Source organism: Eptesicus fuscus, chromosome 2 (assembly GCF_027574615.1).
Source record: "Eptesicus fuscus isolate TK198812 chromosome 2, DD_ASM_mEF_20220401, whole genome shotgun sequence".
NCBI lineage: Eukaryota > Metazoa > Chordata > Mammalia > Chiroptera > Vespertilionidae > Eptesicus > Eptesicus fuscus.
In genome coordinates, this window is record NC_072474.1 from 73,525,152 (window position 1) to 73,546,508 (window position 21,357).

The 21,357-nt window shown below is 38.0% G+C and overlaps 1 protein-coding gene across 1 annotated transcript; it reads right to left on the bottom strand.

The window, feature by feature from the left end:
- Positions 1-705: 705 nt before the first annotated feature.
- On the bottom strand, positions 706-10,704 carry AMBN (ameloblastin; the record flags this gene model as incomplete). The annotated part of the gene is made up of 12 exons (XM_054722144.1): positions 706-1,245; positions 2,144-2,188; positions 2,788-2,832; positions 2,917-2,976; positions 3,244-3,282; positions 3,630-3,668; positions 4,022-4,060; positions 4,995-5,255; positions 6,771-6,881; positions 7,374-7,421; positions 8,735-8,785; positions 10,624-10,704. Coding segments are annotated over 12 exons (1,359 nt in total), but the record flags the coding sequence as incomplete, so codon positions are not given.
- Between the last annotated feature and the right edge of the window lie 10,653 nt (positions 10,705-21,357).

A 21,357-nucleotide genomic window follows, 5' to 3' on the forward strand; every position in this document is an offset into this window, starting at 1 on the left:
TCTGTCTGTCGGCTTAGGCCCACTCCCCCCCTTAGGGGAGCGGGCCTAAGCCATCAGTCAGATATTACCCAAGGGCTCCCAGACTGCAAGAGGACGCAGGCCGGGCTGAGGGCCCCTCCACCCCCAATGCACAAATTTCGTGCACTGGGCCTCTAGTATGTAAATAATAAACATATACTTCTTGATCTTTTCAGTGAATAAATTCTTTATTTAAAATAGGCTAGATGTTTTTACTAGATTAAATAAAATACTCTACAAATTGAGAATTTAAAATCCAACATACCAAACCCAGTAATACCAGTCAGGGATTGTCCACTGATCCCCATTCAATAACATTTGAATGAAATAGCTTACAATTCTAAGAATATGTGCCTTTGCTTAGAGAAGGATATCCAAAGCAGTGTCACATCTTCTGGATACAGCAGTGTCACACTAGTAAGAGACATGCTATAATGCCTAAGACAGCTAAGAAACAGTGACTTTCAAATGCAGAGATTAATAGTATTTCTAAGTCACAGAGACTGTCGACACCTTTTATTTCAACAAGAGAAAGAAAGCAAGAAGGGAACCTACACTATTTCTAACCACTTGTATTTATTAATATGCGTTTGCTGCAGAAGGGTAAAACATGTTTTAGGAAAAAGAGGCCGTGGTTCAAAGCTGGGGAGCTTATGCATACACAAAGTAGCTGATATCGCAAGGCTCTCAGGGCTCTTGGAAATGCCACCCGTTGTGCATAATATGGGGCTGCTGGACCTTGTTTCCTGGCATCGAAGTTTGCTCTGTGTCTGGGGTCACTGTGGTATCCAAGGTCGTTTCTCCCAAAGGTGTGGTCGTATCAGCAGCGTAGGGCTCATAAACATCAGCTAATCCAGGGGTCATCAGTGGGTCAGCGGCTGCTGGGGTAACCCTGGGGGATCCCTTGTTGTGCTCTTCAGGGCCCCTGACCAGGCTGGGAATATTGTCCTTCGGGAGAGCAAGAAGCCCTGCAAGGGCGCCAGGCATTACTACCTCTGGAAGGAGAGCTGGGTTTTCTGGATTGGCTAGGTTGGCCTCCGGCACGGGGGAGCCTTGCACAGGTCCTTCTCCCTTCTCTGGGCCTTTGGTTGCAGCGACCGGGGAGTCAAATTCCAGAGTAAAGTCCCCACCCTTGCCTAGATTGGGAGGCATCCCTCCAAGGCTCGGCCTCATGCCTCCAAATCCTGGGAAAATGGCTCCATAGGCCATGGGGCCTCCTCTGCCTCCCTGGGGAAAAAAACAACATTTACCAAAGATACCGTTATCATGTATTATTACTATACCATGCTATCATACCTGGTCAGACTCACTGAGAAGCTACAAAAAACGACATGGATATAAAGTCCTTGAGAACAGGACACTTATTTTGCCTCTATGGTATCTTTTGATGCATCTAGCTCACAGAAGGCACTCAATGTTGAAACGCAATTTTTCTTTCAGTGAGAGCATATAGGTGTATTTATTAATTTGATAAGATCTGTAGTTGCTGATGATTTGTTAATTCAGTATGGTTCTGTTTTGCTTTGTGCTCTAACAGATGCAACATGAAATTTTCAAAGGAAAAAGTAAAATTGTGTGAATCTATTGATTCACCCTTTAATGTTGTAATATGAGTGGATGATAACAGAATAAGACTATACTTGAATTAACTTATTAATGTCCTTTCAATTTTATAATAATAAAATTTTAAACTTGATTACTTTTTTTCCTTTTTGACCTCTCAGTTTTGAGGTCTAAATGATTTGTGAGCTGTTGAATTTGTTTTGAGGGGTTAAATGGCCCGAGAAGGAACAGGAACTTTGTGTGAACCGTGTGTATTGTTTTTGGTTTGAAGCATTTGCCCTTCATTGAAGTCTTTTCAAGAGAGATTTCTCCTCTCCGCATTGTCAAGAAATGGAGCAAAACCCTATGCTAAAGAAAGGCCATCTCTCAGAAATGTCTGTATGGTAAATACGATGAAATCTTTGCACACTGCTTCAGGATCAAGCTTTGGTTTTGGAGCGGAACAATCTGAGTCACATGCTGTCTATTTGGCTGCATTCACAGCCAATGCCTCTTGCAGCCAGTCATCTGTGACTGTTCTCCCTGGATATTATTTTAAGAAGAGTTTGAAGATAGTACTCACTGCCATTTCTTCTGAGCTCATGATGCCAAGTGTGGTAGGAGCATTCTGTTAAAAAAGAAACACTGCTGACCCCTATTGTAGCAACTCAATACTAAATTAAAGGTCATTTTGTTTCTCCTTAAATCTCAATATTAATGGTGTGTCCAGAGTCAGAGTAAAGTGGGAAGATGAGGATAATTGAAGAAATGTAGCCAATTTGGAAAATTCAGATGGCAAATTTACTTTTTCTTTAGTGTGTGTGTGTGTCCAGAATTATCCAAATAGGAAATGTGTCTCTTTGCCATTTCAGTTGCTAATTTAGGCATTCAGAAAACATGGAATTATTGTGTGAGGACAGGATTTTATAATTTTAGCTCTTAAGGTAACATTTATTTTTATTTATTTATTTTTTATTTTATATGTGTTTTTATTGATTTCAGAGAGAAAGAGAGAGGGAGAGATAGAAGCATCAATGATGAGAGAGAATCATTGGTTGGTTGCCGCCTACTTGGGAGAGAGCCTGCAATGAGGACATGTGCCCTTGACCGGAATTGAACCTGAGACCCTTCATCTGCAGCCTGATGCTCTATCCACTGAGCACACCAGCTAGGGCATTAAAGTGATATTTAATTAAAAATTATACTTTTCATAAAATATACACTTACCAATTGATTTGCTCCATAGGACATGTAAAACATTCCTGGATAAAGCTAAATATAAATACAACAATAATCACAAAATGCATTTTCCCAGGGAAACACTTTGAAATAAAAGTGGTATTTAAAAAAACTTACTGAAGATGGTTTATTTTGGGCCAGTGGTCCCTGAGATATCAAACGGGCTATTGAGAATATCTTTAAGTGGTAGAAAACAGGATACGTAATTCAGATTTGTAACAACACAGGCAAACCTCCCATTACAGCCATTTCTAACACTTATGTGAAACACATTTTCAGATGTATTCATATGGCAACAAAGTATTTAATATTTAAGAAAACAAAGGAACTCATACTTAATATTCATAGTAAATGGAGCAATTAAAAATTTTTACTCTTTCTTAAATAAAGGATAGAGATATATATTTTTTTCCCCAAGAAAGTCTCATTGAGATGTGTACTTACGGATGGACCTTGTGGATCAGCAAAATCCATTCCTGGTAGCTGCATCACAGATAAATAGTAACATTACTAAATTATCAAAATAGACAACCAAACTTATGAATATGATAAAACAATCTCAAAGAGTGCCCAGATTTTTTACTTTCATTAGTCTTGGGGCAACAGACTAAGAGACTGCAATTGCCTTTTACTGACATGACTCAAGTGCAAGGGCAGAGATGCAGATGCATTCATATGACAATGATGTATTTAATATTTAAGAAAACAAAGGAACTCATACTTAATATTCATAGTAAATGGAGCAATTAAAAATTTTTACTCTTTCTTAAATAAAGGATAGAGATATATATTTTTTTCCCCAAGAAAGTCTCATTGAGATGTGTACTTACGGATGGATCTTGTGGATCAGCAAAATCCATTCCTGGTAGCTGCATCACAGATAAACAGTAACATTACTAAACTATCAATTACCAGACAAACCGAACACACTTTTATTTATGAATATGATAAAACAATCTCAAATAAGTTTCCCGATTTTTACTTTCATCAATCTCAGGGGCTACAGACTAAGAGACTGCAATTGCCTTTTACTGACATGACTCAAGTGCACAGGCACAGATGCAGATGCATTCATATGACAAGGAAGTATTTCATATTTAAGAAAACAAAGGGAATCATACTTCATATTCATAACAAATGGGACAATTTAAAATGTTTACTATTCTTTCTTAAAGGATAAAGATATTTTTCCCAAGAAAGTCTCATTGAGATGTATACTTACGGATGGACCTTGTGGATCAGCAAAATCCATTCCTGGTTGCTGCATCACAGATAAATAGTAAGATTACTAAACTATCAAAATAGACAGACCAAACACACTCTTACTCACAAATATGATAAAACAATCTCAAAGAAATGTCCAGATTTTTACGAATATGATAAAACAATCTCAAAGAAATGTCCAGATTTTCACGAATATGATAAAACAATCTCAAAGAAGTGCCCAGATTTTTTACTTTCATTAGTCTCAGAGGCACAGACTAAAAGGCATTGCAATTGCCTTTTACTGACGTGACTCAAGTGCATGGCAGAGAGGCAGCGTGTCTCTGGTGGGTTTGCCTTGTCTTGCACAGTAGAAAGCAATGAGTTTTGGAATTGGAGCATACCAGGTTGGTTTGAATCCTGACTCTGCACTTAATTTTTATGTTATGCTGGGAAAATTGTATAACCTCTCAAAGTCTGTCTTCTCCTTTTAAAAAAGATAGTAATATTGATCTTTATAGGACTGTAGTCAGGATGAAATGGGGAATGTTAAATGTCTGCAGCATGTCAGGTACATGGTGCCTTCCTTTTCTGTCCATCGCTCTTTCCTCGACATTGCTCTGAGATGCTTTCCCATGGCTGTCTTCTCTACTACCAGGTAGAGAAATAAGAATGGGACATACTACTTTTCATGCTGAGGGATCCATCCCTCTTCTCTGTCCTTCCGACAGTGAAAAGGACCCTGATGATGGGAAGCTTGGATTTCTCTGGGCTTCCCTATTTTCTCTAAAAGCTTACATTTCTTCAACTAAGAAACCACATTTTAGAGACACAGACTCTTTTAGAAACCATGCCCCATCCCTGGTGGCAAATGACAGAAATGAATATTTGTGTTCTATGAGCCAAATCCGTCAGGACATATTTAAATGTGCTCTCAAATTGTTGTTGTTGTTTTTTCTTCCCATTAAGTTAGTGGGTGATCCTGATCTAACTTCAGGGGAAGGATTTACCTCGGTCTTGGTCTTTGGTGGCTTCTCTGATGGTGCCACCTGCTGTTGAATCATGGGCCCCTCTGCCTGCTGCAAGGGTGGCTGTCCGTGGTAAACCGGAGGCTGAGGTCCTCCCTTCTGGACTGTGTCCTGGATGGCGGTGATCACGCTGGGCTGGTGGAAAGGTTTCTGTCCTGGCTGCTGAGGCTGCAGGGATGGCTGCGATGGGAGAGGTGGGGGATGCACAGGCAAAGAATATTCATACTGCAGAGAAATTTGAAAGGAGTGTCAGGATGCGATGGCTCACTGAACTGCGGTGTCTAGAATTTCTAAAGCAAAAGAGCTGGGGGATTTTCTATTTGGAAGAGTCTGCTCCTGCAAGTAGGAAGCTATGTGAACGTCCTTGTAGAACAAGTCGTTTCCTCCTCTAGGTTCTCATAGTTGCCCCTGTGCATCTCTATTTTACCCCTTTCTCACGGGATTACAAATTTTTGTTACCAATCTTTGTCCCCAGTCACCTGAGGGAGGATACGTCTTATTTATTTTTATAGCCCCAGGACTTAACATAGCTCCTAACAAGTGCCTGGCACATGATAGATGCTTAATATAGTTTTGAGTTAATGAAAGGAGAAAGAGTAATTAAACAAAACACCAATCAAATTTCTGCACTACAGAGTCCATTTTGGAAACAATCAAGAGGAGAAATAGTCACCATTAACATAACTGACTGTCCCACTAAATGTAGTTTGGTGGGCAATGCTGCCTGTTGTGGGAGGCCATCTGGACTTATAGGTTCCTGTTAAAACAACCATGTTTTGTTGATCTTTAAAAAATTCTCTGTGGCCCTAACTGGTTTGGCTCAGTGGATAGAGCGTCGGCCTGGGGACGGAAGGGTCCCGAATTCGATTCCAGTCAAGGGCACATGCCTGGGCTGTGGGCTCGATCGCCAGAAGGGGGTGTGCAGGAGGCAGCCAATCAATGATTCTCTCATCATTGATGTTTCTATCTCTTTCTGCCTCTCCCTCCCTCTCTGAAATCAATAAAAAAATATATTAAAAATTATCTGTGGTAAATGGCTCCCTATCATTTTTAAAGTGATTGCCAGCTCCTCAAAGTGACATGGATCTCACAACAACCATTGCCCATCTCTAAACAATTACAGCTTTCGTTCCTTATACCTCCTTCATTACTTATGTCTCACAATTTAGCAGCTTGTAATACGTTGTCTTCTCTTATTTCCCAATCAGATCTGAAATTCCATAAACCTTAGAGTCATTCTTAAACATCTTCACTTTCACTCCCAGTCTACAATTTGATTTATGTATTAGGCACCTAACAAATAATGGCTAAAGTTAACTGATATGTGATTGCTGTAAGGTTCATGATGTTTTAACCAGGACTTTGGCATCAGTTTAAATGTGCTTTTTAATAATTATTTGGGGAGTCTTGATTAAAATGAGAATTGCCCAGGATTTAGCCTGTTTCCATTTTGAGGGTATTTTATTGTTATTGCTGATATTTTTAACATAGGTCTCATATTTGGGAGTCTATTATCTTCCTGTTAGAAATAAATGTTCAAATGGGTTGAAAATTTGGACCATTTTATTTTAAATATTCCAAAGTACTAAAACTAGTTACAAGTTTTGATGTATTTGGTGTCTGGATAATTACTCGTATGTTTGTTTATTACTCTGTGGGTAGTATATGACAACTTAGAGAATGTATGTAGGGGAAGATTTTAAGGCTTGGTGTTTCAAACAATTGATGTAACTAACTTACCTGTTGAGTTCCATGTTCCCTTGGTCTCATCCATGGGAAGGAGGAATGTGGTGGAAGGAGACCTTGCATCCACAAAGAATTAAGTGATTTCCCAAAGCCAAATCTTGAATACTAAAGACATGGGGAGAAAAGACAGATAGAGAGAAATTTACTTCTGTTTCAATATTGGCTTAAACTTGGTTTTCATTTTCCAAAAGATCCACAGGAAATGTAGAGATAGCAAAAGTAAGAATGAGATTACTTAATTTAACATGGATAGGCAAACACTCTCTTGCAACAGCCTCACAGCCATTCTAAGCCAGACTGCAGTATCCTCATATACTTGTCTTGGATTTAGCTTTTAAGTACTCATAATAAAATTGACAATGCAAAAAAAACTTTTTAATAAAGAAAATTCAATGTTGTTTTTATTTTCCCTTGCCAGCCCATCTTAGAATCTTATTGTGTTTTAGGTTATCTCAGTTATTCATTAGTTCTTCCAAAATTTAGGATATCTCCTGTTCACAAATATATTCTACAAATGACAATGCTGCTGCTCATATCACTACCACCACCACCATTAATACAGTCCTTGCAATAAGAAATATTTGAAAATAAGTTTACCTGAGAAAGCATATTTAGTCCCTGCAAGGTGCCCAATTGTCTCATTGTCTGTAAAGAAAAAAAAGTGGGTTACTGTTTACCACACATGTTCCTTTTCTGTATGACACAACAGATTTTGCAACATATATCATTAACACAAAGTTTGGAGTGGGTCAATTTGAATAAAATAGAAGTAGACATTAATTATCACTGAAAAATAAAAATGTTGAATGTGTTTTTTTCACTGTTGTTATTATTGCTATTAAAGTATTTAGCTTGCTTTCTATTATTAGTAGAGAAAAAGCACCATTTAACTGAGGTCACATTGAAATATGGAAAAATAGCTCATTCAACTGAAATATAAATGTAATCATCAGGACATTCCTTCGTTGACTCTTTTACCATACTTTGCCTTTTTAAAATTCAACTTGAAGAGGAATTTTTTAAAAAAAGGCAAACAAAACAAAATAAGACCACCTCCATCTCCTTCCCAAACAAAAAAGTCCTCAAAATAAAAAATATAAAAGACGTTGAGTAAAATGGTATCTGGAGAGATTGTAAAAAATACCAGCAACTCAACAGAAAGTCAATTTCAATGTATTAGGAAGAAGTTTAGAGTGCTTTGGTTGCATTTAAGCTAGAAAGTGAGAAAAAATAACTCAGTGAAATTAGCTTGCATGTGAAATGGGCATCCAGCCAATATAGGTACTGATTGCCCCCAGATTATTATAATCTGAATAAACATTGCAAGGTCTTGTGATACATTTAAAATTTCATAAGTATTTTTCTATTTGTAACTGTCAATATATTTTATTAATATGGTGAAACAGTACTATTTTGCTGGGATTTTCTAAACAGAGTGTATACATTAGTTATGAGAAGTGCAATGAGACTACCATAGATTATGCAGCAGGTACAATGCTAGTGTTATTTACAGGAGTTCTTATAAATAACTGAATTTTGTAAGGTAAATTTTCTTCATCTGAACTTTATAATATAAGGTACTAAAAGGAGAAGGAACTAAATAGAAACCATTTATGACTTCAGGCCAATGTGTTTGAATTAATGTAGTAATTATATTGATGTAGTAATTATGTTAATGTATCTATAGTAGGCATTAAATAAAGTATATATAGTAGGTATTAAAATATTGCTTTGATTCACATACAGATGATGTTATGAGGAGTAAAGCACCTGAGAATTGGAAATGAGGTAAAATTATAAAACAAGGCTCTCATAGATGCCATAAGCTTCTCCAGAACCACACAGGAGGATGGCCACTGCCTTCTGACTGGGAAGACCAGAAACAGCCCATCACCTTTCTCCCCTCCCAGGAACAAACAAACGTAAAAAGTAAATGTCAGTGCTCTGACAACACATACCTCCAGGCTCAAACTAGCCATGCCCGCTGTCCCCGGCTGCCGAGGAAACACCTGCATGGAAATAGAATAATTTTGAGTTCTCTTCGGTGACAAACTTCCTTAACCACCAGAAATAGAAAGTACAGACAAGAGGCCAACATTTGGTTTATTATCTAAATAACTTGAACTTTTGGGAATAAAGAAGAATAATTTAAATTATTGGGGAATTAACATATTATTTTACAATTTTGCTCCCGCAGAAATCATCGATCCTTTGTCTACATCTTAGTGCTATGTTGCTTTAAAAGAAAAATTTGATTTAGTTTGAAAGTGATATAATAAGTAAATTAAAGCAACAAAGTAGAAAAATACTGTAAAGGTAACTTCTATTCTTAAGTGTTATCATGTAGAAGAGCAAAGGGGACAAACTTGAGGTCAATTTTCTTGTGTGTTTGACAAACCTACATGCTCTGGTTTATGGGATGTGGTGTGGAATCATGATGTTCAGCAAAACCCTGCCAAAACCCAACTTGCCTCCTATTCAAACAGCTTCAACAAATCATCCATCATCTTTAGTGAAAGATTACTTTATGTATAAAGCAGTTGATCTGTGTGTATATTTGGGGGATCATATCAAAGGTATTTTTTCTTAAAAAAGTTCTAGCTCTAAGTCATAAATTAAATAACAATCATTACATGAATGTAAATAGACAGGGGATACATTTCCCATGTGGCAGTGAAAGGAGAAGAACATGTAATTTGGCAGGCAGTCTGCTGGTGATCCTAAACAATTGTCTTGCTCTTACGACAAAGTGGATTTGTCATAGGTGTGGAGTAGAATAGGTTTGAATAGGGTCAAGGTATTAGACTGATGATGGAGTCTGACCTCAACGTCAGTATCAGAGAAAGGTAAATTAGAAGGGCAGCTTCAATTTTTCTTTCATTTAAAATTCATGTTGAGCAATAGAATAGAAACTTTTCATTTGTAGAATTGAGGTTTGAATCCTTGTGATCAGTTTTCATCCCCTTTCTCCAAAATGTTTAACTTTAAGAAACCCAAATAGCTAACCTTCTTTCTCAAGGAACTGAAATATTTTAAACTTCATTTGAGGCTGACCGTAGGCTCCCCAGACAAGAGACCATGTCATATCTACCTTTGTGTCTCAATGTTCAGCACATTGCTGGGTACATGACAGGTGCTTAGTCAACATTTTCCAAAAGCAGATAGCAGCTGAATAAAGTCCTCGTGAAAACAGAATCACATGCTTTTGGCTGGAATAGTTCAGTGCTCAAAAGAAGTGTATTCTTATGAGATCACCTCAATATATGATAGAGTGGACCAGGTGTATGACTGTAACATGCAATTCACTTTATTGCCATGACATGTTTTGATTTAAGAAACTTCACCTCTTGATCACATAATATCTTCCCTATAAGGCAAATTTATCGTTTAATTACTAGCTTCAAATGGAATTACTAGCTCAGTTTTGTAGCCATAGTAATTTGGCTAATATTGTTCTTTTCAAAGTGAAGAAAACGTACTTCACTTTTTTGAAGAAATTTTCTTTCCATTTCAATTTCATAATAGTAGCAAGTAGCTGATAAGAAAATTGTGCCATGGCATTGCGGAGACAACATAAGTCTCTTATCTTTGAGTGAATGAAGGGAGACTTAGACATTGTCTTTGGAATATTTTAAATATCTTTTTGGATAGAAAAATCATGTATTTGACTTATTGCTTTTGGATGGTAAGGCTCATGTCTGGGCAACTATGACTTTTGGCTCAGTAGGAATTATAACACTTGATTAATTCAAATGAGTCCATGCATGGACTCAGCCCACGTCCTTCAGTGTTCTTTGGGGTCCAACAGTGTCTCTGCTGGGACGCACTCTAGAAGACTCGGACTTACCGGCACTGCAGAACTCGTTTCCAAGAGGCACAAGACCAGTATCAGGTTCTTCATCTTGAAAAGTGGGATCTTAAACAGAGTTAGGTTGGAGAATTAAATCAGATACATTTTTACTCCAGAATGGTTAAAAGACAATACCTCAAATGAGCTGAATCACCGATTTTCCAAAACAACCAGGTTCGAAACAAAAACAAAAGCAACAACAAAAAACTAAATGTTGCTGAACAACTGATTTGTATTTACTAGTTTTTGTAAAGAATTGACAAGCAATTAGAAAATATCCAAAAACTTTCTGTGTGTGTATAGCTACAGCCTAAATGAACATGTAGGAACAACCTTCATGCATATTCTTTAACTGCTGTGTTTCATTTTGTAAAATATGAATTGGAAAATCCCTTCTACTATGTGAAATTTTGGTCTATTCAGTATCGTCCACAGGAAGTTATACTTTTTTCCCTTCCAGAGCAAATTTTGAATTCATTGCAAATGTAATACAGACCATAATAATTTCATAACAGACCTTTATTTGCAGATTTATAAGGCATATCATTCTATGTTTAGGTTGCCCACATAACCCAAACATATTTTTAAAATAAGAATGAACTTAATAGTTAAATTTCTAAAATGTTAGTGGAAAATATTTCTAAAAATTGAGTTTTTCTTTTTCTAAAATAAATTATCTCTTTAAAATGATTTTATAAGTTCAAAAGGCTCTTACCCTTATATGAACAAAAGTCTGTCTAGCCAAGAGATCTGTTCATCTTCTTATATTTTTATAAATTAGGCAATGTCACTAATAATCACAAATAGTAAAAAAACCCCACCTCATTAATAAGTTTTTCCCTCTCACTATAAAATGTTTATTAAATATAAGAGATACATTTAGATTTTATGCACCATAACCCATCTTAGCACATTATTACAATTAGAAATGTATGTTTTACAAAAATTCATTTTATGAGGTAGTACATATATTTTTATTTATTTACTTACTTATTTTTTTACGTGTGGATTTAAAAATTTAATGTTGTTAAAATATCCATACCACCCAAAGTGATATGCATATTAAATGCAGTTCTATCCCACCCTAAAATTCTTTTTTTTAAATTTTATTTTATTGTTCAAAGTATTACAAATAGTAGTCCATATGTCTCCTTTTTCCCCCCATTGACCTCCCCCTGGCCTCCTCTACCCCCCTGCACATGCAAGTCTTTTTTCTTTAGCTGGAAGGTTATTAGACATATCTTCTCTGAAACTTGCTAATGGTTTACAATAAGTTATTATTTTGGTGACAAATGAAGATAAATCCTCTTATAAAAGCTGCCTGCAGATAGGAAGAAAGATCTTACAGGAATCACAAGGAAATCATAAAATCACATTTTACCTTCAATGCTGGCCTGCACTGTGCTCTCAGGGCCTGGTGATGCCAACCAAGATAGTTCTAAGAAAAAGAAGATTAGTTTTGTTTTTTTTTCTGGACTGTATGTGCCTGGGATTCGCTCTGTATCTCTCATCAAGGTAGACCTGAAATCTTTATTTAAAGTATCAACCCACCAATCAAAGTGAAGCAAAATGGGGGGAAAAAAAACCATACCAAACTCTAGCCCACACCTTTTTACTGCATGCAAGGACATTGGCCTGGTAAAGTCTCATTATTTTTAATTGTAACTCAACCCCTGTATTTATTCAGAGAACTTGATTGCAGGGAAGATAGTGAAGGAATAATGGACATAAACTCTGAAGATAATAATTTTGGTGAGTCAGGGGGGAAATGCATGTAAAATAGGTTCAAAATAAACCATTATCTGTTTTGTGCAGGGTTTTATCTGCAGATAAAACTGGAAACCTTGTGCCAACATTCTCAAGATTTCTACCCTCATGTTTGTTGTGGTAAAAGTAACTCCCCCCTATTCCCTCAACAAATACACAGTCTAGAAGGAAATACTAAAATAACTTCCTGGGCTTGAAAGAGAGGATGAAAATATTAGGTAAATCATGTTACGATTCTTCCCCCTGCCCCCACCTTTGAATTTCCTAGGTATTTCACTAGAGATAGCTAAATTAACCTCTCTAAGAAATTTCAATTGGACCCTCTGAAAGAATCACTTCAGGAAAACCTTTGGCGCATGTTCTTTGGGGCGAGAGGGGAATAAAGCAGAACATTCTCCATGACCCAATCAAGCCCATCGGCACAACTCTCAGTTTGCTTTTTGGATAGACCCATTTTCAGGCACTGGTGTTGCTTAAGAGGTTAACATCAACATGGATGGGTATTTCCATGAACAAATAGGAATGTCTTGGATGTGGATTGAACTTTAGCTGCTTTTGTTATTTCTCTGACCCTCCTTGTCTTTTCAAAGTGTGATTTCTGACGTGAGAGGGATAAGAATTTAAGGTTGGCCGAAACCGGTTTGGCTCAGTGGATAGAGCATCGGACTGCGGACTCAAGGGTCCCAGGTTTGATTCCGGTCAAGGGCATGTACCTTGGTTGCGGGCACATCCCCAGTGGGGGGGTGTGCAGGAGGCAGCTGATCGATGTTTCTCTCTCATCGATGTTTCTAACTCTCTATCCCTCTCTCTTCCTCTCTGTAAAAAATCAATAAAATACATTTTAAAAAAAAGAATTTAGGGTTGGTTTCTTAAAAAGGGATGAGTCAGTACACTCTTTAGGGAAGTAGGGATTTTGTTAATTATAGAGAACTTAGAGGAAGCTGGCATTATGGAAGAAGTATGTCTTCATACCTAAGTGTAGGCCTAAAAGCTTCAAATAATGTTATCCAAGAAGCTGCTCCTGAAAAATCATTTCCCATTGATAAAATAATTATTTTTAGGATGCAAAGAAATAAGGAATGGGAATATGTTTCGTAAACAGCAAAATGTTATTGAAATGAAAAGTATTATTTTTGACTTCTCTCTTTCTCTCTTTATTACAGCTCTGGTACTTGATCAAGTTCCTTAATTTCTCTAAGCCTGTTTCTTCTTCTGTGATAAAAGGATAATCATTTAGGCTTGTTTTGAGGATTTGGTGAGGTGGTGAAGATGCAGCAGCTGCCATACAATGGGTGCTCAATAAATGGGATGATTGTCTTTCTTGGTGGGAGAAACTACATGAAAGATGAGACCACAAAGATACTGTGTGTGTGTGTGTGTGTGTGTGTGTGTGTGTGTGTGTGTGTGTTATAGGATGAGGAGTACTGGCAGTTAGGTCCATGAGCTCAAAGGAAGGTAGAGCGGGGACCTGATGGAAGACATTTCCTCTGCATGGAAGTTGATACTAAACCCATGGGATTAAGCTTCCCAATGACAGCTAAACAGGAAATGGAGTTTGTGTATGTCTCTTATGGTTTATGCGCATGATCATGACATCCTAATAATGATGTTTTGGTGGATTCAGATGTTCTGTCTTGCTCTTAAGCCAAATGTCCAATACATCATAAATGATGCTGCTTCCACTTTTTAAAAATATCCTTTACTCCCTTCTGTAACATTGATCATGTGACATTGGGTTAGTTATTCAACAAGAATATATATAGTATTTTTATCTGTGAAATGTGGTCTTCCATAGGAAAGCATTAATTTAATTTAAATAGACCAGAAAAGAAGTGCTCAGTACACTATCTGGTATGAAGAAAATGTTCAATGATTACGAGTTCTTCTTCTTCTTATTGAAATAAAGAAACATGTATGCTGAAAACCTGCTTCATATTGGACTGTGGGCCTTGACTGTAGTTATTCCAGCCAGCAATGTGAATTATAACAACTAACTAAAATGTATAGAAATGCGGGGCCGGGCTAGAAGGGGTCGATGGGGTAGAAAAGGGGTCATATATAATATTTTCAAAAATCTGGCTCCAGAGTCTTTGCTGTTACACACTATGACAAAATTAATCAATTACCCAGGGGCAGATGACATGGACTAATTAGCAATTGGCAGATACAAAGAAGTGCAACACAACACACCTGTCTGTGGGAGAATTTGCCAGGTGTTTACTTAAAGAAGAAAGACACAAAAGTAGTTAATGAAGCATACAATAAATTAACAATAATATAATTAAAAAGCACATCTAATATCAAAAGACAAAATCCCACACAAAATACTGCTAAAATAAGAGTGCTATATAGAACAGTGATCCTCAGCTTGGGGTGATTTAAAACATTTGAAAATTTTTTTCAATTACAATTGATATACAACATAATATCACTTTCAGGTGTATAGCATAGTGATTAGACATAAATTATGAAGTGATCACCCAGGTAAGTCTAGTACCCATTAGTTTGGGATGATTTGGGCCCCCCCACAACATTTAGAAATGTTTGGGAGATGGGATATTTTTTGGTTATCTTAGTTTGCCGGTGAGAGGAAGGGTGAAGGAGAGGAGAGATTTTTCTATTGGCACCTAGTGAGTAGAGGCCAGAGATGTTGCTAAATACCCTATCATGCACAGAATAGCACCCCTCCCCCAAAGGAAAACACTTATCTAGCTCCAAATGTCAATAGTGGCGAGTATGGGAAACTTTGCTAAAGAAGAATGCTATAAAATTCTTGAGGTTGGAGAAATCCTGTGGGGTCAGGTATTAGGAGAATAGATTCATGCTGATCCTTGAAGGAAAAATGAAATTGGACAAAGATACTTAATGGCTGGTGATTGAGTGAACTGATAAGTACTTAGTGTTCCAGGGAAAGAATTGGATGGAGTGTCATGCATTAAGCCTCAGGACAAGGGAACAAGGGCTAAGCGTGTGGTCTTGTCAGAGGAAGGCCAGTTTTTAAAGTAGTCTTAATAGATGTAATGCAGTATTTCATTAGTGTTTTATTTTATATTTCTTTGTTCATTATTAAGGTTATGTTTTCTTCACTTTTCCTAACTATGCTACTAACTGTATTTCCACTTTTGTAAAAATTTCCTGGTTTTGCTTATTGGCCACAGGGAAATTGATATTCTTATTAATTTGTATGTGTGTTCTATATATCATTGAGCATCTACATATATAAAAAGCCAGCGACCATAACGCTGGAATGACCAGAATGACCAGTTTCTATGATGCCCACTGTGGTCAGCGAACCAGCCTGATAAAGGGGTGGGGCCGGCTGGCCGGACAACCTCCCACTGCAACCTTCAAGCTGGCCCAGCCCTGATCGGGCCCTATTGGAGCCAGGCCAGCCGGACCCCACCCATGCATGAATTTGTGCACAGGGCCTCTAGTATAATATAAAACATTTTATATAGCATACAAATTAATCTCTTGTTATGTTTGATGTAATTTTTTGACAGACATTAAAATATGTTAAAATGCATTCCATGTAAATGCTTTATATTTTACAGTAATTTCTTACATGTATATTTATTGGAATCAGATGGAGCTCATTTTCCACCCCTCATGCCTTCCTTTGCATGATGAGTTCCAAAGACTACATTCCTGGTAATTCTGACAGTAAGCAAAACTGGCATTGATTCTTTCAAACAAGGAAATTTGTGGCAAATTGTGTGTAATGGATACAATACTTGGCTGCTTGCCAAGTAAAACACTCACTTCTTTGTATGTTAAAATGGTGATTCATTTGTTTATTTCCAGGATTATTATCATCTGCCAGTTGATACCCATTATAAACCCACTTCAGAAGGACTTTTGGAAGAATGAGTTGACCATAAGACAATACAGGATGACTTCAGCTCTTCACACAGTGACCCTACGCTCTGACATCAGTCAGTTTTACAGTAGAGATGGTACTTGGGTCTCACCTTGCCCAGGAGAAGCCTCTGGTGTAGATAATTGGTAAGCAAGTCAGGAAACATGTCTTGTGCTAGTCACTTACCTGCCGAGTTTGTTAAAGAACATTTATTAAAGGCTTGCTATGAACAGACCATCATATTACATTTAATGATGTAAAGAGGGACACTCAGGCCTCTTTTCCTCAAAAACGTCAGGTGGTGTTATATGACACTAATACATGAACTGACATGAGTCTTATTATGAAATATCTCACCATGTAAAAGAAGATAGTGCGCAAATTACTTCGCTACTAAGAATGTGGGCTCTGGGGTCAGACTGGGCAGGCTGGGATAGATTCATGACTCTCTAGCTGTGTGTCTTGGACAGGTTATGTCACCATTCTGTGCCTCAGTTTCCTCATCTGTAAAAGAGCACAAACAAAGGACTTGACAAAGGAGTAAGTGAAACAGTGCACTGAGGTTCTTAGAACAGTGCCTGGTACATTGTAAATATGCAATTAATGCAAATGATTACTGATTTAACGTAATTATTAAGGGGTGTCAAACCAGGAGGTTATTAGAATGGGACAGACTTAATCATAGAAGCATTCTTGTAGAAAGTGAGTTTTAAATCCAGGATTGCAGCAAATAAAGAATATACACAGACAGTTTTAAGATGAAAAATGCTTCATATCGAAGGAATGACCTATAAAAAGAAAGCTGATTGTGTGATAGTGAGAGAAAAGCAAATTGGCTGAGGCTGAAGGACATTAGGGAATCTAGTGAAAAATATATCCAGTTAGTAGATGTGATATAATCATGATGCCAAACATCACGAACTTAGCTAACTTGCATGCAGAAAAAGAAGAGAAACTTATTTGCCTCATCCTCTTCTCAGTTATTGCCATATCCATCTTCCAAAAGGAAAGACCAAGGTTTCCAATTTTAGAAACACTTCTAGTCACCTGAACTAATAGCTAAGTCCAAGAACTAAGATAAACAAACAAGACAGGTCCACACTGCTCTGAATTTGTGATGTAGACCTTGATCCTGTCTTGAAGTCCCTCCATTTTCTTTTCTGCTTTCTAGAACTCCTGTTAGTTGGGGTGAGTGGAATAGGCAGTGGGTCAACTTTAAACTTCATTTACCTGCACATTCCCTTGTGCTGAAGAGCACATTCTCTCCTAAGGCCAATGAATGGAGTATTATGGGTTGTGTAGTGGAATACATGCAACATAATGTAAGTGAAGACTGATGCTTCACATGATTACTTCTCTTGGATGTATTTTATCACTGAGAAGTAAATTTCAACTATTCATAAGCAGACATAGATCACAGTAATGGTTGTACAGTAAGACATTTTATTGTGACTGAAACACTGCACTGCACAGGGTATATGAAGTGTTGGGTTAAACATCATAATTTAAAAAAAAATTATTGACCATGAGAGTCTCCAGAATGGAGTTTGGAGGATTTCACTGAATTTTAGATGGAGCAAGGTAACATTTAGCTGATATGGTAGAAATGTAGGGCTCTAATTACGCTGCAAATTTAAGAACAGCTTCTCCCAAAAAGAAGCCAGATTTCTTATTCAGGCAAGATGAAGATCCTGTCTCAGCATCTCTGGCTGAAATGCAGAAGTGCAGAGAGGTTCAAACCTGCATGTAAAAATAACAGAGAAAGTACCCGTGATCAAGCCCATGTATTTCTTTTTAAAGAAGCAGAATGGATTTACCACTGCCTGGGCGCGCTGTGCCTTCCAGGATATCATAAAGTGTAGCATAAAATAGGGGGTGAAGGGGAAAGCTATGTATTGGTCTCCACTTTTACTCTACTTCTGGAGCTTTTACTTTCCCTATATTAGTGGTCGGCAAACTGCGGCTTGCGAGCCACATGCGTCTCTTTGGCCCCTTGAGTGTGGCTCTTCCACACTCAAAATACCACGTGCGGGCGCGCACATACAGTGCGATTGAAACTTCATGGCCCGTGCGCAGAAGTCGGTTTTCGGCTCTCAAAAAAAATTTCAATCGTTGTACTGTTGATATTTGGCTCTGTTGACTAATGAGTTTGCCGACCACTGCCCTATATGATTACATTTATTCCTCACAGGAACCCCAGGGGGCAGCTGTTATTACATCCCTGTTGTTCAGACATGGAAATGGGCATCAAGAGCTTTCACTATTTCCTCAGGGCCACACTGGTAAATTGTAGAATCAAAGTTCGAATCCAGTCTGGGTCCCAAGCCCACATCTCTCCCACCGTGGACATGTAACCCAACACGCAGGGCTGACATCGCGGCTGCTCAGGGGCGCAGGGGGAGAACGCCTGCCTCCCCATTTGGCCTCCTTGGCCTCCTTCAAAGTCCTACAGGAGCGGCTGGAGGGAGGACTCCCAAGGTACATGATAGGTCTGCTCTTCCCAAAGTGTGTTCTGAGAAACCTGTGGAGATGCTCCTTGCAACAAAGGTCCTGTGGCTAAGTAGAAACATTGCATTTTATTTCCTCAAGCACATGATTGGTTCGGGAAAACATAATAAAGAAACTTTCCCCCAATTTCCTCCACATTTGGTTTTCTTATAAAATGTGTTAACCTGTGGACCTGATGTTCTGTAAAACATACCTGAGGAGATGCTACTGAAGATGAAGTCTGTCACAGCCCAGAGTGTGAGCCTTGAGGACGGGGGCTGTCACGTACTTTTTGTATCTCCAGTGCCTGGTACGTATAGGTGTTGACATATATAGGGCACAGCATTTATTAAAGAAGTGACTCAGCCAATAAATGAACTCATCTGGCCACTCCAGACGGGTCTACCCAAGGGGAAGGGGCAGCACAGATGTGTGCTTATTCAGGGCGAGAGAGGAAGATCCTTCACTTTCAGTATCGTGCCTAAGGACACACAAGTCATCCCTCCTTAATCTTCTGAGATGTGTGTGAAATTGGATTGATTCCCGCATCGCTTTGGTGGAAAATGGGATGGAAGCAAGACAGTACATTTATTCAATATCTGTTAAATGATAGATGGTGAAGAGGCACTTGGTCTATGCTATTTCATGTAATCTTTGTATCAGCCTTACAAAGTAAGTCTTATTGTCCACATCTTTAGAGATAATGACACAGGCTTCAAGAACTTAAGGAACTTGCCAAAGACAAATACCCAATAAGCATGTCAAAATTTGAATTCAGGTCAGACTGACTCCCAAATCCATACACGCTATCCCCCCTATATCACACTGTCTCTAAGTAGGGAACTGGATTTGGATAGATGATATTAACACAGATTATTTACTTTGAGACTTAGATGTGCTTTAATTATGTTGTATATGAATTCTTAATATTAATTCATAAGATTAATTCATAGTAGTTGTTAAAATGGAAGAAAGCCCAGGCTATTGACTTGATTACTTTCATTTGATTATGGGCTCCTCTATATATTTTTAAAAACAAACAAAACAATCAATTTCTACCACTCTAAAGCCTGGATTTGTTAAGTTATGGTATAAGTGTTCTGCATAAACTTTTTTTTTATTTTACCATGCGACTTTTTTAGACACTATCTCTTTGCTCATTTCTTAGCTAAGTTTTAGCATTTGTACCAATTCTGCAAAGGCAAGAAAACTTACTGATTTTTTTTTTTTCCTTTGGAAGAGCTGGTCAGAACTGGCGGTCTCTGATTACAGGCCTACACCAACTTGGAGAAAATCACATTCTGTTCAGTCCACATTTCTGTCTGATAGGTAATGTCTGAAGGTGTCTGTGGGGGTAATTATTTAGGGAAAATATAGGCTAGGAAAACCAAGAAATGGGTAGACTATCTTTCCCCAAAAAAACCAAAGAAATTATCATTAACAGAAAGAAAACCAAGAGAGTCAGCATGCCTAAAATTTTAGGGTTTTCATGATTCAATTAAGAGACCAATTAAAACTGAAGAAACATTTTAAAGAGCATGAACAAAAAATTTGTGAGATAAATATATATGAAGGAATTCTAAAATGTGAATATGCCAAGTAGTTTTACTTCTCAAGATTATTTCTATGGATGTGTGACTGCTAATGATGATTGTAAATGATATGAAACAACAATAAAGAATATTAATGAGCTCCTGCAATGTGCTGGGCATATATTAAGCACTTGACATACACTATCTCATTTCAAAACTTGGAAGTTCAGTCATTCTGAATGGTAGCCATGATCAAAATTGGGGAGCAACTGCTCCCCTTTAACAGGACAAGCATTCTCCTTATTTTTCTTGAACCTGGCTGGCTTCACTCATCTATGTTACCTGCCTTGCCTGGGTAGGCATTTTGGTTTTTGATGCCTGCTGTAAATATAAAGTGCTTGTCACTATAGCATGAAGGATAACTGACCAAATTCTTTCTATTCTCTCACAGAGCATACAATGTCATGTGGCTCACGCTGCTACACGTTGTAGTAACAAAATATGCTTCTTCATTAATGAAAGCAAAATAGAAACATGCATTTTCAGGCCTCATGGAGACAGATGTCATTCAACCCCTTGTAATTGCTCTGGTACCTTCCAGCAGCTTCAGGACTTAGCAGATACTTAGCTTTCTTCTATAGTGACAGTCACCATAAGACACAACTGTTTCCCATGTCACTTGGAATGAGCCAGCTATTACTAACTGCCTCTTCCTAAATTTCCAGTATAAATTTCCCCAGAGAGAGGAGCTGACTGATTCAACTCATCACCGTTCTCTGCAGGAGGTCTGTATTAGGCAGATCTTTTGAGGCAGGGCACTCCACAGGCTGTTGGCCAGAAGTACCCACCCCGAGTCCAACCATTTGTGTCCAGGCAGGCAGAGTGAAAAGGTACGAGGCATGATTAAAGAACCTTTTAGAAGGGGATATGGACCCAGCAGGCATTCTGAAGCTCCCAGAAGGGTCCATGACTGTCAGATACCTTTCTTGGCCTGTCCAGTTATAAGCTTCTTGATATAATGCTACAAAATAGAATTCCTCCCATTTTTAAGGAGGATAAAAGCTTCCTAACCTTGGGATGGGCTTC